The sequence below is a fragment of the Pleurodeles waltl genome, chromosome 1_2 (genome assembly GCF_031143425.1).
Source record: "Pleurodeles waltl isolate 20211129_DDA chromosome 1_2, aPleWal1.hap1.20221129, whole genome shotgun sequence".
Taxonomy (NCBI): Eukaryota; Metazoa; Chordata; class Amphibia; order Caudata; family Salamandridae; genus Pleurodeles; species Pleurodeles waltl.
In genome coordinates this window covers 37,797,639-37,814,603 of record NC_090437.1, presented here as the reverse complement: position 1 = coordinate 37,814,603, position 16,965 = coordinate 37,797,639, and the positions used below count along the sequence as shown (strand labels likewise).

At 46.3% G+C, this 16,965-nt stretch overlaps 1 protein-coding gene across 2 annotated transcripts in view; it reads left to right on the top strand.

The window, feature by feature from the left end:
- CENPC (centromere protein C) overlaps positions 1-16,965 on the top strand; it is a 904,489-nt gene that overhangs the window by 851,871 nt on the left and 35,653 nt on the right. The window contains exon 25 of one of the 2 annotated variants that reach the window (XM_069235758.1): positions 13,332-13,422. The exons of the other annotated variant lie outside the window; for it this stretch is intronic. Within the exon in view, the coding sequence (XP_069091859.1) occupies positions 13,332-13,422 (91 nt within the window). The remainder of the gene's footprint in view (positions 1-13,331; positions 13,423-16,965) is intronic. 2 annotated transcript variants of the gene reach the window in all.

The following is a 16,965-nucleotide window of genomic DNA, read 5'->3' as shown; positions in this document are numbered from 1 at the left end:
CACCATTTTTGGTGTTCTTTGTGGCTTCACACCAAAACTGATGTCACCGCACAGAGGCGGCGCCTGTGTACTACCCCCACCGTCATCACAGTGACCATGACGCTAATGAAGGATGCTGAGTCGACCGACTCCACCTGATGGCATGCAAGGGTACTGCTAGAAGAAAGATCGCCTGATCCAGTCTGACGCCTGGGGGAAATTCTAAGGTAAATAATCTGCAGCTTGAACATGTCTCTACCAGATAAACCGTTACCGAAGGTAAGTAACTTGTTTGTTGTTGCCAAGACTTGTTGACTCTTCAGTCCGAAGACCTCCTAACCCCAAGAAGCCCCGGCCTCCAGCACTCTCCAGCTCCAAGAACAACATCCTCTCTGCAACTCCTGCAACATGAGCATTTCTCTTTGCTGTGCTGCTCAGGGCTCCCTGTGCCTGCTGGTTTTCCTACTTGCCGAAGCCTGGCCCTCGCCTACCTGCCAAGGTTGAGTAACCTGGGACTTGCTGGTCCCCACAAATCCTGATAACTCTGTGCAACATTTCTCTGCATTTGCCAAGGCTTGTTGGTGGTCCCACGGACCCCTGTGCATCTCGACAACCGGCATGGGACAGCTTGTGGACGACTCCTGGGATCCTCCTGCATCTCCTGGACTCCACAGCTGCACTTCTTCGTCCACTGTCCTACAGGAAAGCATCACCAAGAATAGTGGCCATTGACTTCCTGCACCTCCTGGGCACCTCTGGGTGGTCTGGACTCTGTTCCTTCTCTCCTTAGGTCCTCTTCTTCGGGAATCCATGCTTGAGTTTCACCGACCTGGTCCACGGGTCGTGACAGCAGCTGGACAATGAAAGTCCCTGTTGACTTTAACTGGAGGTCCAGACAACACTTCACCCCATGCACCTGGACTCCCTGGTGTAGGTACTCCACTGTTCAGGGCATCCGCAGGTGGCAGCATTATCCAACCTCCCATGTCCCAACGGTTTTCTTCTGGGACCTCTGTTAAAGGTCCTAAAATGCGAAAAATCCATCTGCGACTTCCCCCTGTTTGTCTATGGACACTGACCTGACACTGACCTATTGCTAAGTATATTTTTGGATGCCCATAACTCCGGTTAGGAGCTATACCGAAGTTAGCCCTAGAGTGGGTGTTATAATAAATATTACATATTTTTCTAACACTAGTGTGGTTCTTTACTGTCTGTACCTCACTGACTGACGTGTGGTATTGCAACTGCTTAACTCCCTCCTGGAAAAGCCTTAGCTGCTCTCCACAGCTACCCTTATGAGAGCTCTGGTTATCTAGAGCGGCCTACACTAGGTCTAAGGGGTGCCTGGTCTCAGTACAGGGTGTCACACATGTAGGTGTACACAAATACTGAATCAGCCTCCTACAAAGCTCACTTGCAGTTTTTGCCCGAAAGGTCCCAGCTGTGTATCTGGTCTATCCTCCCTGTTATAACACTGCAAATTTGCACACCAAAGTCTGTACTGAGCCTGCCTTAAAAGATAAATGACTTGCTGTACTGGCCTATCACACCTGTGCCAAATGTTGGGGAGCCTGCACTTATGAGATTGTTACTGGGTTGGCTCTAGAAGATAAAAGCCTTGCAGGACTGACAAGCCACAATTGTTAAACTGTAAATTTGGAGTTTTTGACATTGCATTGTTGTTTTTTAGTGTCCAATTGTTCTGGTAGTTTTTCAGTAAACTTTTGTATTTATGATTTTAATAGTTTTGCAATGGTTTTAATTAACCACACCGTATTAATAAACTAAACTAAGTCCTAGAGAAGAGAGAGATTATGGGGGTCATTCTGACCCCGGCGGTCATGGACCGCCGGGGCCAGGGTTGGCGGGAGCACCGCCAACAGGCTGGCGGTGCCCCGCAGGGCATTCTGACCGCGGCGGTTTGGCCGCGGTCAGATGCAGAAAACCGGCGGTCTCCCGCCGGTTTTCCGCTGCCCATTAGAATCCTCCATGGCGGCGCAGCTCGCTGCGCCGCCATGGGGATTCTGACAGCCCATACCGCCATCCTGTTCCTGGCGGTTCTCCCGCCAGGAACAGGATGGCGGTATGGGTTGTCGTGGGACCCAACTGGTGGTAAGTACACACTAATTATATACACAATAGCAATCAGTAAACAGCATAGAACCAACAAGCATTGGCAATACTTAGTAAAAATAGCAAGGGCCCTAGGGGAGGGGGAAACCATATACTAAGAAAGTGGAATGTGAGATACAATCCCTGCAGATGGTGTCCCACGTCAGTTGTCGGGTTGCAGATGGTTAGTGGTGCAGAAGAACTACCAACAAGTCTTGGCAAATGCAAGAGGAGCAAAAGATGAGTTGCAAGTTTGAAGTGGACCAGCACCCCAGGAGGGGGAGTCTGAAGTGACCCTCAGCAGTCGGGTGAGCCAACAGAAGCAGTCGCAGTCCCCACAGGCAACCCAGTGGCAGCAGACACGATGGGATGTCCTGTCACCTTTCCTCCTTTTTGCCTACAGGGAGGTTCCTCAAAAGGGACTGGGCCGCACCCCCTTAGAATTTTGTTTTTTTGACACCCTGTTAGGAGTTGCCTTGTCTTGTGAAAGAAGGCTTGGAGCAACCTCTCAAGCCCCCCAAAACAGGACATTGTGGTTTTTGTGGTTCAGATACAGAATGGCCAAACACATGAAGAGGGCATCCAAAAATCTTCAGGCCATCCAAGAACTACAGAAGTAGTGGCATGACCAGAAGGCTGTGCTGACTGTTAACCAGCCCGGAAAGACGGTGTGGGTCCTGTGGAGCCTGTGGCTCCCAGCACACTACAAGACCAGTGGAGTGACCCACACACTATTGTGAAGGGAAAGGGTGAGGTCACCCATCTGGTTGGACTAGGCACTCCTAGAAGCCCCCACAGGGTGCTTCATGTGAATCACCTGAAACCCTATGATAGGGCTGACATGACTTTGTTCATGGCCACTGATTAGGGACAGGAAGAAGAGAGTGACCCTGTCCCTGACCGCTTCTCCCACAATATTGTGGATGGCTCAGTAGATTGGGTTGTAGTTGCAGACTGCCTTGCTGAGTAAGAAAAGGATGATCGCAGAAATCTCCTAGGTCAGGTCTCTGAACTGTTTTCTTTGACTCCTGGTCAAAATACATGGTGTGAACACACCATTGACACAGGCGACAGTCTGCCTCTCAAAAGTAGGGAGGATGTCATGCTACCCTACCTCCTTCATTTAGCAGTTTTCCCACTATTTCGTACACCTTTCCCTCTGTGGGAATTGAATGTGGTCTTGTCTAAGCTCAAAATGCCCCCCCCCCTTCCCCTCCTTGAGCCTATTCACAAAGCATCTTTGCAACATCTTACATGGAAGACAACTTTTCTTGTTTCCATTACGTCCTCCCGAAGAATCCATGAAATTCAGGCTCTCCATTCTGAAGAACCCTACACAGTTTTTCATGATAATATGGTGGTAATGATAACCAGTCCTGGTTTCCTACCTAAAGTAGTCTGATTTCCATATTAACCAGACCATCTCTCTTCCAACATTCTTTCCTAAACCATCAACACCAGCAGAAACATTTTTACATTCTTTAGATCAGAAAAGAGTGCTAACATTTTATCTGGATAAGACTCAAGATATCAGACAGTCTGATCAATTGTTTGTAAACTATGGCCCCCTGAGAACGGGCATAGCTGCCTCAAAGCAAACCATTTCCAAGTGAATATTCCCATGTTTTGTATTTACTTACCAATTAGCTAACAAACAATTGACTGCAAGACCCAAAGCCCATTCAGCAAGGGGCAAGGCAGCAACAACAGCCCTTCTGAAGAATAGCCCCATCTCCGAAATCTGCAGAGTTGCAACATGGAGATCAGTACGTACTTCTACAAGGCATTACTGTCTAGATTCAGATGCTAAGACAGACACTCAAGTGGGTCAGTCTTCTTTAAGAAATCTATTTAAATAGAACAAGCAAACTGCTTGTGCTTGCAGTTCTTTATCCGCATGGGTGTGGGATGGGCTTTCTACTCTATTCAGTGCTTATGCCTATTTATGAGAATCCCCTGGAATAAAGGATAAGTTACTTACCTGTAAATCCTAGTTCTCTTCCAGGGGAATCCACATCAAAGTCATAAGCAACCCGCCCACCTATCCAGACAAAATTCTAGATGTACAGCAGTTTAGTCTTCTATTCTACTCCTCTTATCGCCGTAAAAAAGCACTGACCTAACTGTGACCCAGCTATCACCTCACTCTTACCTCTGAGGCATGTTGGGATACTGGAGGCTCTCAAGGCCTTAAAGGGCACTGTGCCAGTTTTTTTGTTTTGCTATGTTAATTTTATTGGCTAATAATGCTTTTGTCTTTCCATTGCAGTTTTCCCTCTATAGAAGATTGCTAATGCATTTTATGGCTCTCTTTCCTGCTTTAAAGAAATGTTTTAACTCTGGTTGAAGTGTTTTATTAAAGAAAAGCTTTACAAAAATAGGGAATTTTTAGCCTGTTTGTCAACATACACTGCATGATTACATAGACATGTGTATATGGTATATATATATCTACTGAAACCCAATTTTATGCTTACATATACATTTAATGTATATACATGTGTGTTTATGCTCTGGGGTCCCCGCACGTGGGCGGCAATATTCAGCGCTTATGACATTGATGAGGATTCCCCTGGAAGAGAACTAGGATTTACAGGTAAGTAACTTACCCTTCTCCGGCTCCTTCCAGCAACTGCATCATTTCCCCGGCTGTGCATCCTCTGGGGACGGCAAGACTTCAGCTTGCACCAAGAAGCAAGAAGGAATCTCCCTTCTGCAAGCACCAACTGCAACGACGACCGACTGCGTGGATCTGCTCTCCTCCAGAACCGCATGGATTCTGCATCACAGGTGGTGATCTGGAGTGGTCCTCTCTTCCAGCTGTCCTACTTGGGAGAGGGTAAACCATTGCCTCTCCTTGCAGGACAGTACCCCTGTGCACTGCGACTCTGGCAGATGCCAGGGCTTATTTGCTTGTGCTCCATGGGGTCTTCAGCCTCCATGTAGCCCTGGCCCCAATCTGCCATGCACAGTCTCCTCTCTGCTGCTCCAGAGATGTGGGACTCCTCTCCAGGTGTGCTGTCTGTGCCTCACTGCGACTTACTGTGTCTGCTGCCAGTGGGTTGCCTGTGGGGGCTGTGACTGTTTTCTGTTGGCTCTCCCGACTGCTGAGGGTCACCTTGGACTCCCCTCCTTGGGTCGAGTCACCTGGGCCTTGCTGGTCCGCTTCAGCCTTGCAACTTGTCTACTGCTCCTCTTGTATTTACCAAAGCTTGTTGGTGGTTCTTCTGCACCACTAACCATCTGCGACCCGACAGCCGACGTGGGTCACAATCTGCACTGCTTCAAGGACTCCTCTTCAGCTCCTGGGCTCCACAGCTGATCTTCTTCCTTCATCGACCTGGTTCTGCATCCACAGAAGGGTGGGTAGTAGCTCCTGCCCCACTGGGCACTTCACCGTGGACTGGACTCTGTCCCCTTCCTTTTCAGGTTCTCTTTTACCAGAATCCACCTTTGGTTTCTTCATGTCTGGTCCTGCACTTGCACAATCCTTTTTCTAAGTCCTCCTGTTAGTCCTTGGGAAGGCCAGGGAGTTACCTCTGATCTCCTGGTCGCTGGGGGTCACTTTAGTACTCACCTCTTGGGGTTCCTAGTTCCTGCAGCTCCCCTCTAGCAACTCCACATCCTTGGGTGGGTGACTGTATCTTGCATTCCACTTTCTTAGTATATGGTTTCAACCTTCCTAGGGCCCCTTTAATTTTTACTAAGTTTTAACTATGCTTGTTGGTTTTATGCTATCATCATCATCAGCTTTATTCGATCAATGACCATAAAAGCACATAAAAACAAAGATAATAAGTAATACTTAAGTAAATAAATAAATACACATCTATAAATTGGTATAAAAACATTAAAACAATAACTTGAATTACACATAAGACTCTAAAACTTATCTATAAAAGAAATGAGGCCTTAAATAACTTTTTGAAGATGGCATCGTATGCGCCAAGCTGTTACTAAATACTTGCTTACTGAAAGAATTACGTCGGCTGAATTATGGCTTTTTAGAACCCGTAGAGCCAAAGAGAAGTTCTTAAATCCCATAGCCCTGCAAATATTGCGAATCCATTTAGATCGTGGAATCGCATAGGCTGGGCAGAAGAACATAAAGTGCTCAATGGTTTCAAAAGTACTGCCACAGTCAGGGCATATATCGGGAAGATTAATCGACCCCCACCTATGGATCAATGACATCAAGGGCAAAGAGCCAAAACGAAACCTTGCATATAAACTCTTGCCCTGCAGATCCGGTATAATATCCAAATAGGATTCAAACTTTGGGGACCATTTAAGATCAATGAAGGAATTAATTAAGCGACCATGGGATTTGTGGGTTATGTAGTTATCCCTAACATAAGACCAATAGGTTAACTTCAAAACATTTTTATGCCGTCTCTCTAGTTTATGGGGATTTTCCCAATAATCACCCAGGCCCAATAGCCGAAGCCAATGGGCCACATGGCGAATCCAGGGAAGAGTGATAGCGTTTTGGCATTTTAATAGATCGAGTAATGAGGTCTTATATATATCTAGTTCGGGGGTTATCCATAACCTGATCCAATAAAGGAGAGGTCTTAAAGTAGCTAGATCTGCTACTCGGCTTAACCCCAGATCTAGAAATAATGGAAGCAGGGGTGTGGTGCATGGACATGCAGTTAAAGCCCTTGCAAAATTGTTTTCCCCCACACTAATCTTGTTACAGTTAGCGTAACCCCATACCTCCGCTCCGTACAGGGCTGCACCTTGAGCCTTAGCTGTATAAATTTTTATTGCTGGGGAAACAACTTTTGTAGAGGTGCTTTGATAAAAACGCAATATGGATGAAGCTCTATGTTGTAGGAGCCCTGCACTTTTTGTAATCTGCTCTTCCCATGAAAGTTTACTAGTTAGCCTGACTCCCAGGTAATCTATAGAGCTTACTTCCTTCAAGGGTACTCCCTCAATATGAATGGAACATTTTTTCCTAGGTCCCTTGGATAACACCATCAGTTTCGTTTTGTTAATATTAACCTCCAACCCATGATCGCTACAAAATTGGTTAAACCGGTCAACAAGGATTTGCAACCCCATTGGTGTCTTAGAGATGAGAAGCGAATCATCGGCAAAGAGAAGGATGGGGATTTTTTGTGTGTTCAGGGAGGGGGCATCGTTCTGGCCTATGGACACAGCCTTTACTACTTCATTGATAAATATGGTGAATAGTAGGGGGGCTAGCACACAACCTTGGCGAACTCCCCTTCTAATTGGGATCTGTTCTGTCAGTTCGCCTTGTTCGCCCCACCTCACTTGGGCATAAGTGTTCTCATGTAATCGTTTTAACAGGAGTAGTAGGTCCTCTGGAACTCCCAATCTACCCAGCACTTCCCACAGTTTGGCTCTTGGGACCAAAGCAAAAGCCGATCGCAGGTCTATAAATACTACATACAGGCACTACTTGGCAACAAGAACATATTTCCAATACAATATGGCCAGTCGAAAGACCTGGTCTATCGTGCTAGTTTTAGCACGAAACCCTGCCTGTAATTGGGAAAGGATTTAATACTCCTCAACCCAATTGGTTAGCCTCTGCAAAATTTGTTTAGCAAAGATCTTTTGTAAGTTGTCTATAAGGCTAATTGGCCTATAGTTAGCTGGAAGATTAGCATTTCCTCTTTTATAAATGGGTATGATCTCTGCCCCTTCCATGTACCTGGAATTTGTCCCCCTGCAGCTATGCTATTTGAGATGGCATTAATATAACAGGACCAGATATATGGTTCCGATCTATAGAGATCTCCAGGAAGCTTATCCGGTCCAGGTGCTTTGCCAGGTTTCAGGCTATTTATAGCCTCAAGGGTTTCTTCTACTGTAAAGATGAGGTAACCCTCAGGGACACACTGGGCCTCCACTTGGAGGGCCATGCTGGAATTTGAATCCAACAATTTTGTTGGAGAGTGGACCACATTGGTGTCCATTGGGCCCTCTGGTAGGGCATAAAGAGTAGTAAAATGCTCTACCCAGCTTTCTGGTTGAATATGGTTGCTGGGACAACTCCTACCTCCATTTTCTCTTTTAGACAGAAGTTCCCAAAAACGCTTGTTATTCTTCTCTCTGGAAGCATCTAATAATTCCTGCCACAGGGAATCCTCCCACCGCTTTTTTGCACTAGACAAGGTTACTTTGTATAGGGACCTAGCTTGTTTAATTTCCCCCTGGGAACCAAACATTACTGCTGCTCTTAACCCAGACTTAGCCTTTGAGCACCTCTCATCGAACCATCCCTTACGTGCCCCTTTCCCTTCATGTGGCTTTGACCGCCTTGTTTTGTAAAAGAACCCCCGTAGCTGAGTAGTCATGCTGTCATGTATTTTGAGAATCGGAATATTCCCCACAGTCTGATCTTCGTACTCAGCCAAACTATTTAAGAAAATTTGATATATTGCTCTAATATGGTGAGGGTTGGACATCACTTTTGGCCAAGTAATCTTTGTAAATTTGTTGTTCCAGCAAGGTGGTGGAATTATTGTAGCATAGTTATTAAGTGTTCTCCTGAACATTTCTCCAGAAAGGGTAAGGAGCAAAGGGAAATGGCCACTATCACATCTCACTTCTACTTTCATGTCTACCAAATGGGGCCACAACCTAACATCGACCAAGAAGTAATCAATAGTGCTTATAGACATGCCCCTTTTGAAAGTTGGTGCGCTGTTCATATCAGATGGGGTTCTACCATTACAGGCCCTAAGGCCATGGTTTGAACATAATGTGGCTAATTGCATGGCCACCCGAGATTTTTTGCAAGGCCGAGTAGTGGATAATTGTGGGATCCCCCACTGCTCATCCTCTTCATCAGTTAAACCACTTATGAGAATAGAAGGTTCGAAGGTACAGTTAAAATCTCCAGCTATGATTAGGATAGTTGAGGGGTGGAGGCTTCCTACAAATTCAGATAAAATAGCCAGGGTATGGGACTCGGAGCCATGTGGGACCGATTGTATATAAGCATTAACAATAACAATTGATAATCTTCTGTTGAACGTAATACACATGGCTTTTAGATCTACAGAATCAATTTCCAAAAGCTTATAGTCACACTGCAGATTCTTGTTAACAAGTAATAAAAGCCCACCTTTCGCCCGGCCCCTCCCCTTCTCTGGAGGTATAGCAGGTGCACTAAATGAGAGAAATCCATCTATATTGGTAGCATCCTCCGCCCAAGTTTCCTGAAACAGACATATATCTATTTTTTTAATAAAAGAGGCCCATTCACCATCATCTAATTTCTTTGCCAGGCCGGCAACATTCCATGACATAAGATCTAACGTACATTTATCTTGGTTTATCACCACGATTGTGCATCCAGCATCTACCGCGCTCAGGTCATTACTACAAATGTCTAATGATGGTGCTTTATCATCCCCCGTCAAATGTAAGACCTTGGAGCGGGCCGTCACATTAGCTGCTGATTCAGTAGTCAGTCATACAGGATTAGGCAGCGGCCCAAGATTAGTAGCTTCCTTTCGTACAGCACCTCCACGGGAATTAATTAAACCATCGAATCCTGCCGGTCCCATGGCTAGTCCAGAATTATGTGGGTGTAACATGAGTCTTATTCCCCCCCTGGTTGTTGCACTATCCAAGTGGGTACGAGAATCAAAATCCATTAATTGTGTCACCATAGACTTATCTTCAAAATAGATAGTTATTGTATCAAAATTGGTCCCTGTGACGCTGCTTCTCTTGGCCGATATTATGTCAGAACGAATAACAGAGAGACAACTTCGTCGGGAGCGTATCCAATGTATGACTTTGTTCATCAAAGAAGCTTGGTTCTCAGCTGACCCTGGCGATAGTTTTGTTTGTTCCCTGACTTGTAGGCAGGTCCTGTTCTTTAATAACTGTACTCTCAATATTGTAGCGGGAGAGAGTGATGTTATTATAGGGGATCTTGTGTAGCTTGTTAGGGGTTTGTGTAAAACTGGACTCTTGGACAGTTTCCGGGAGGTCAGGTCTGCTGGTCCTACCTCTAGCTCTATCACTAGTTAAATTACTCGACCAGTTACCTTGACGATCTCCGTGTCTAGGTACATTTGTAGACCTCCTTCTGGGCCTCATATTATCTTTGTTGGGATCACAGCGGTAATCTTCCCTCCCTTGAAGAGATGTCCCCCCTCTAATGGGGAGACAAGAATTATCCCTTGACACCGCCCCCTTTTTTGGGGCAGATGATGGGAAAGCTTCTTTCCCCCTGACCTCCCCACAAACTTTACAAATCCCTGCACAAGCATAGTTGTTTCCGTGCTGGTGCGCACGGTTGCTCTTCATAAGATCTATTAATACTAGAACCAATCCCTTGACTTCATCGACTCTCTGAAGGACTGTAGCCAGGTTATCTCTACTAGCTGCAGATTCTTTGCCTTCCGACTCGGACTGGGAGATCGGTGGAATAACACTAGGGTTGGATGTTCCAACTACTGACTTGCACTTGGACACACTCGTGGGCACGAGTGAATCCTCTATTGCTAATAGAGGTTCAAAACGATTAGTACAGAATAAGCTTGGGACCACCTTGATCACCGGGGTCAATGGTAGGAGAGTTGGTGTTTGTGGTACATGTGGGAGACCCCACTGGGATACTGGAGGACTCGCTATATTATGAGTGGGTTTTGGGGTGGGGCCCCTACAGTTATGCGGGCCCCCGTCCCCATCAACCCCTGTTATAGTATCTATAGAATCCCTAGTCCCCTTCTTTTTAAATATCTCTGGGATTTTCCTATCCTTAGGGGGGCCTCTCTTTGGATTATTTGCCCCTATAGTTGTTTGTGTACCTAACATAGACTCAACTTCTTTAACTAGGAGGTCTATTTCATCCAATGGGTTAGACCCATTGGGTGAACCCAGATTCAAAGGTCTACTTGGGCGTTTTTTTGCTATTTTAGTACCCTTGGATTGTGCTGGTAAATCTATAGCCTTTCTTTTCCCCATGTTAAGAAGATGCCCGTAAAATAAAATAAAGACAAAATACAGTGATAAAAGAAAAGAAAAAGAAAAACAGCTCCCTTACTTATGAGTTGAGTGTCCTGTCACTGGAGTAACTGGCCCTGCCTGACAACCCACTTCCGGGGATAGCAGCGTCTCACTCGTTAGCTGGGTGCTTGTTTTAGATTTGTTTGAGAACAGCCCTCTGGGTGATATCCTCCGGATGCCAGTAGAAGCTTATGGAAGAGGCCTACTGTTGTTGTAATACAGATGAAAGAGGGGGGGCCCAGCCCAGCCTCCTCCGGTCTCAGACGGGCACAGGACGGGCCCGCGCGCGTCCCGCGAGGCGGGAGCGCTTTCCAAGTTTTAAAGGGCTCCTGCCCCTTGAATCAATGCCGCCTCCTCCTCCGCCCCCAGGTGCCGGTGATCGCGTTTCCCGCGAGGCGGGAGCGCTTTCCAAGTTTTAAAGGGCTCCTGCCCCTTGAATCAATGCCGCCTCCTCCTCCGCCCCCAGGTGCCGGTGATCGCGTTTCCCGCGAGGCAGGAGCGCTTTCCAAGTTTTAAAGGGCTCCTGCCCCTTGAATCAATGCCGCCTCCTCCTCCGCCCCCAGGTGCCGGTGATCGCGTTGGTTTTATGCTATATTCTGATTGATATTGTGTATATAATTAGTGTGTACTTGCATCTAGCTGGGGGGAACTGCCTAGAAGTATTCTAGTGTTGTGTTACTATAATAAAGTGCTTTTATTTTTTTAGCACTGTGTGTTTTTTCATGTGTGTAAGTTGCTGTGTGACTATAGAGGTGTTGCATAATCTTTGCATATCGCCTAGATAAGTCTTGTCTGCTCATCCACAGCTCCCTCTAGAGGGCACTGTCTTCCCAGACACTGCCTACACTTCTCTAATAGAGGGTACCTGGACCTGGTACAAGGTGATAACACCATGGGTGTTTACCACACAGTAGGCCAGCTTCCTACAGTGGGCATAACCCTGACTCTAGAATGCTAATTCTTTCAAAAGCAAGTTGGAAGAATCTGAAAAGTGGTGTCCACATCAGCTAGTCCACCTTCTGGATGGGACTGGCATGATGTGGGCACACCTCCTAATCTTACTAATTTACCCGCCTGTCTTGCCACCAGGAAGTGGGGTCAGGACTGGGTGGGGGTGGTCATCTCTGCCATCTGAGGAGACCTGGTTTGCATAACAAACGCAGCTGTTCCTTTGAAGTTTCCCGCCCTGAAATGTCCTTCCTGGCTGGAAGAGGTGATAATTCCTCCACCTAGAGCAGGCTTTGTTCCTGGCCTCCTGAAGTGCTGGCTTTCACCTCCGGGGGTCAGAAATCTGTCTAGGGTGGCTGTGCTGGTTCAGACCAATCAGTCAACATACTACTAGTAGGGTAGGTTTCCGAGGGCATCTCTAAGATGCTCCCTGAATGCATGTATTAATAAATCCATCACTGGTATCAGTGAGGATTTATTATTACTAGATGTTTGATACCAAACATCACTATGTTCAGAGAAGCCGTCATGTAGCTGGGGAACTCGTAGTGACCAGTGTCCTTCACATGTATTTAAAATGGCTCCCCTGCACACCTACTATGTCTAAGAACATTGTAAGGACATATTTGCTCATGCATATATGCCCTCACTTGTAATATAATGCACCCTGCCTTAGGGCTGAAAGGCCAGCTGTAGGGACAACTTACAGATATTGCAAGCGTTGTTTTAGGGGACATGGCACACGTGTTAAAAAAATTTGGAGCACCATGTCATGCAACCTGTAATGGCAGTCTGCATACGTTTGGTACTAGGTCCCTGAAAGTGGCACACACTGTGCTTGCAGCTCTGAGTGGCCCTCCTTAGTACCGATGCCCTAGGTACCAGTAGTACCATTTACAAATGACCTACAGAGGTGTTAAAGGGCCTGGTCACTTGGGGTCAAGTGACTAGATGTCTTGTTTTAGGGAAGGAACACTGACTCTGGGGACCTGGTTAGTAGGAACTCAGTAGTCTTCAATCAAAGGTACGTTTAAAAATTAGGCAAAAAGTGGGAGAGGGGTACTGCATTCAGAATCCAGCTCCCTACCCCTTTTCGTACATCAAAGCTACGCTGAAACATTGTTGAGTTTAAAAATGTTAACCAGCTTAGACGAAATTCCTGTCAGTGACTGGTCTTGCATATTTCTGCTAAGTGGCTTAAATGTGTCTGTGCTTGGGCCTACTTTCTATGCAGAATTTGTTTATTTGGTTTTGTGGAAAATGTTTCATTTTCTCTTTATCAGGTGTTCTACGTTATTAATGGTGAAATAATAGCCACAGTGCACTGTTCACAGTATCACCTGAAAACCGGCGACTATTTCTTTGTGCCACCAGGTAAGCCTACCAACCAAAATTACTATTTCAGTAAGATAACCAAAGGACCTTTAAACATAAATTCAAAAAATATTACATCTCCATTCCGTTACAGTTGTACTGCTGCAAGGTATTACTCATCTAGTTGTATATAAATGTTAATTTCAGGTTTGAAATGTTTGAGTCAATTCTTCCAGGTATGCTCTTAAATGGTATGAATGTCATTAGAGCGTCAAATGTCTCTTAACTCTGGACTCTCACATGCTAGAGTGCTGTCATGTCCGGGTAGCATCATGCCAAAAACTCAGCATCTTCTTTCTCTCAATGTACTATGAAACATTGGAACAACTTTCTCTCGTAGAGCTCCATTCTGCATTATATGAGACTGGGCAAAAGTGGTGGCAAACTTGACTGATTGCATTTAGAAAGTGCCACTATGTCATAGTGTCCCCTGACTGATGGGGTAACTGGGTTCCTGCTGAGCAGAGAAATGATGAGAGTTGGAGATGGACTGAGAGACAGTGAGAGAAATGAAGGGCACAAAATACAAAAACAGAAAATCCACGCATAGGAGAAGGAACAACAAAAAGAAAAGCCTGTGATCCAAAGGAAATAAAGAAACATGAGAGGAAAAACACTAATAGAGGTTATAATCTGCATGCTTAACTTCATTTATAAAATAAAAAATACAAAGACCTTCTGTTTAAGGCGCTCGAGTAAAGTGACAAGGGCCCATATGTACTAACACTTTTTCTCCTAGACACAAAATGTTTAAAATCCTTTCATACATCTCACCCAAGATCTCCAAATAGATTTTCTGATGGATGCTTCTAACCTTAGAATACTCACCTTACAATACTCCCTAAGCACCAGGCTTATCCGAAAAAACCTTTCTCTAGAATTGTTCCCAATTGCTACTAGGTGATGCTGTGTGACTCTGTGGTGCTACAGTAACAGAGTGAAGCTGCATATAAGCACCCCACCTGCATACTGGCATCAATTCATTTTTTATGATAGAGACTTCTAAATGCAAATTATTCACCCTAGTATTTCCCCTGGCAATACCTCTGCATGCCATTAGGTAGCATCGGCAGCTTCAAGTCGACGTCGTCCACTCCGGGTGTGATGTTCATGGTGCCTATATAGGTGCCACCCAGGCGCACTGAGATCAGTTTGCTGTAACAGCTAGGATCCAGAAAGCTACCTTGGTCATTTTTTTACCAACTTTTTCAAGCCTTTTGTCAACCTTATTTGTGCTCCCAGTTTGCTAGGGACAAGTCTCCCTTCAAACCTGTGTTTTAAACCTTGTGGGGAATGTTACAGGCAGGTGTTTGAGTCTGTTCTCCATTTGGTCTGCCTTTGGTGTCGCTTGCTTCAGACCACAGCTCAGGGGCCTCCACCCGGTGTCATTTGATGCCCCCCAGAGGCGATCCGCGAGCGAGCCATGAAGCTCCTAACGGGGTGGCATAAGAAGGCTTTTCATCGTTCACGGCCGCTAAACTGGGGAGGAAGATCTCCGGCACAATCTCAGAGTATCTCTTCCACTTTACCTAGTTGGCTCTGTGCTTTTATGCCCTGCTCTCCAGCTGCAGGACTGGCAGCCGGATCGCTCCATGACTCCCTGAATTCCCCAGAATGTTCCCTAGACAACTTAGGAGGTTTATGAAGCCATGCACTCCATCTTTCGGCCATTGACACCCTCTGGTGCACTTTCAGGCCCTGTGTAGCCTAGGAGTGCCCCTGCTGTGTTACCATAGTCAGATATGCCTCCAGCTTAGTTACTGCCAATGGATCCTCCCCAAACACCAGCTGGTCACAATTCCCCCAATGTCCCCTACAACATCATCAGTGCTACCCAGCAATGCAGACCCCATTGTCCTTTCCCACTCAGAGATGCTCCACTCGATGTCTACACTAGCGCTAATTGTACCACGCCAACTGTCTGGTATGGACACGCTGCCTCTGTTATTTGACAGACAGTAGTCATTGGTGATGATGACAGCTATGGGTTTATAGACCCAGCTGATGATCTGGCCCAGTCCAACCATGGGGATAACTGGTAGAAGATCCCAGTGGCCTGTATACCTCTCTAGATTCTGGCTTGGTCTCCTCTGGGAGGTGCCACGCAGGAAGGCACATCCTTCACCAAGGTGGTAAAAAAAAAAGGGCTAGGGAGGGACTTGGCCTGTAGCTTCCATCTGTTGCAGTCACGACTAACATCCTGACCAAGTTTGTTCAATTTGGGCTGAGCTCTGCGGCTCCCCTACTCCCCTATAATGAAGCCCTAACAGACATTCTCTTGGTGACTTGGGCCTTACCTTACACAAGGATACCCGTACAGAGGATGATTGCCTGCCACCAGTGCCCCACACCTTGGGACCCAGCTTTCCTCACCCAACACGCCTCTCCTGAGAACCTTGAGAGTTCAAGCTGCAGATTCCTTACCTTTAGATTCTCCCCAGGCATCAGACTGAACGTGGAAGATTTTCGTGAGCAGTACCCCTACGCACTGTTAAGTGGTGTCGATCAGCTTCACCTCTGTCGGCATCCAGCCAGCTATGACGTTGCAGGTCCTATATAAACTTCACCCTGGCACGATGCATCAGTTCTTTTCTTTCAGCACCAGCAAGCGCTGAAAATTCGGACACAGTGGGGCTCCCGGTGTATGCCCCATTGGAAGGGAGACTACTCATGAGCTGAATAGAAGAGAAGGCAATATTCTGGATATATAAAACTCAGATCAATAACATGCCTGATAAACTTAGGTGTCTGAGAGAACGAAGGGTGGGTGACTTGGGACCCCTGGACGACACTGACTAGGATGCTGCCCTAATGCACCCACAAGAGGCAGCCATCTGCATCTGACTGTGATTTATACAGTTTAAAATCCTGCATTGGATCGACTACGACAGGGTGAGGAGATATATGATGGGGAGAGCTCCAAACGTCCTGTTTGCGCCGCAGGAGGGGGGTCAGAAGGGGGCACCTTCAAGCACATAATATTGTCATGCCTGAATATCCAAAGCTATAGGTCTATGATTTTCAAAGGATTGGGAGAGGTGCTAAAAATACACATTCCGACTGGCTCACGTTACGTGCTGCTGGGTATTTCCACAGACGTAGACCGTCTACGCTCCAAGCTTCTTTTCAGCAACCTGAGTTTAGTGGTAGTAAAGTGAGATGTAGCCAAACACTGGGCATCCCTGGAGTCCCCCACAGTGACAGAATGGAGGGCGAGTATGTATCTCCCCATGATGGCCGGAAAGGGGACCTCCGTGGCTGCCCACGGAAATTCAATAAGGTTTGGGGGCCTTGGAGGGCTTACCACGGTCTGCTGGACACACAACACACCATAATAGTGGAAACCCCACCTGTCTGTCAACCGACTGCTCACCAGGGGACATCAGACGTGACTACTTTGAGGGCATAATCCCCTAATTGTATGGCACACATGTTACACCTGTGGCCTCTTTACGGAAGATACTTTATGATATTACTGTCCCAATAATAAATTTGCACAATGAACGTCTGTGTTATATTGGTGCTGTCATAATACACAATTGT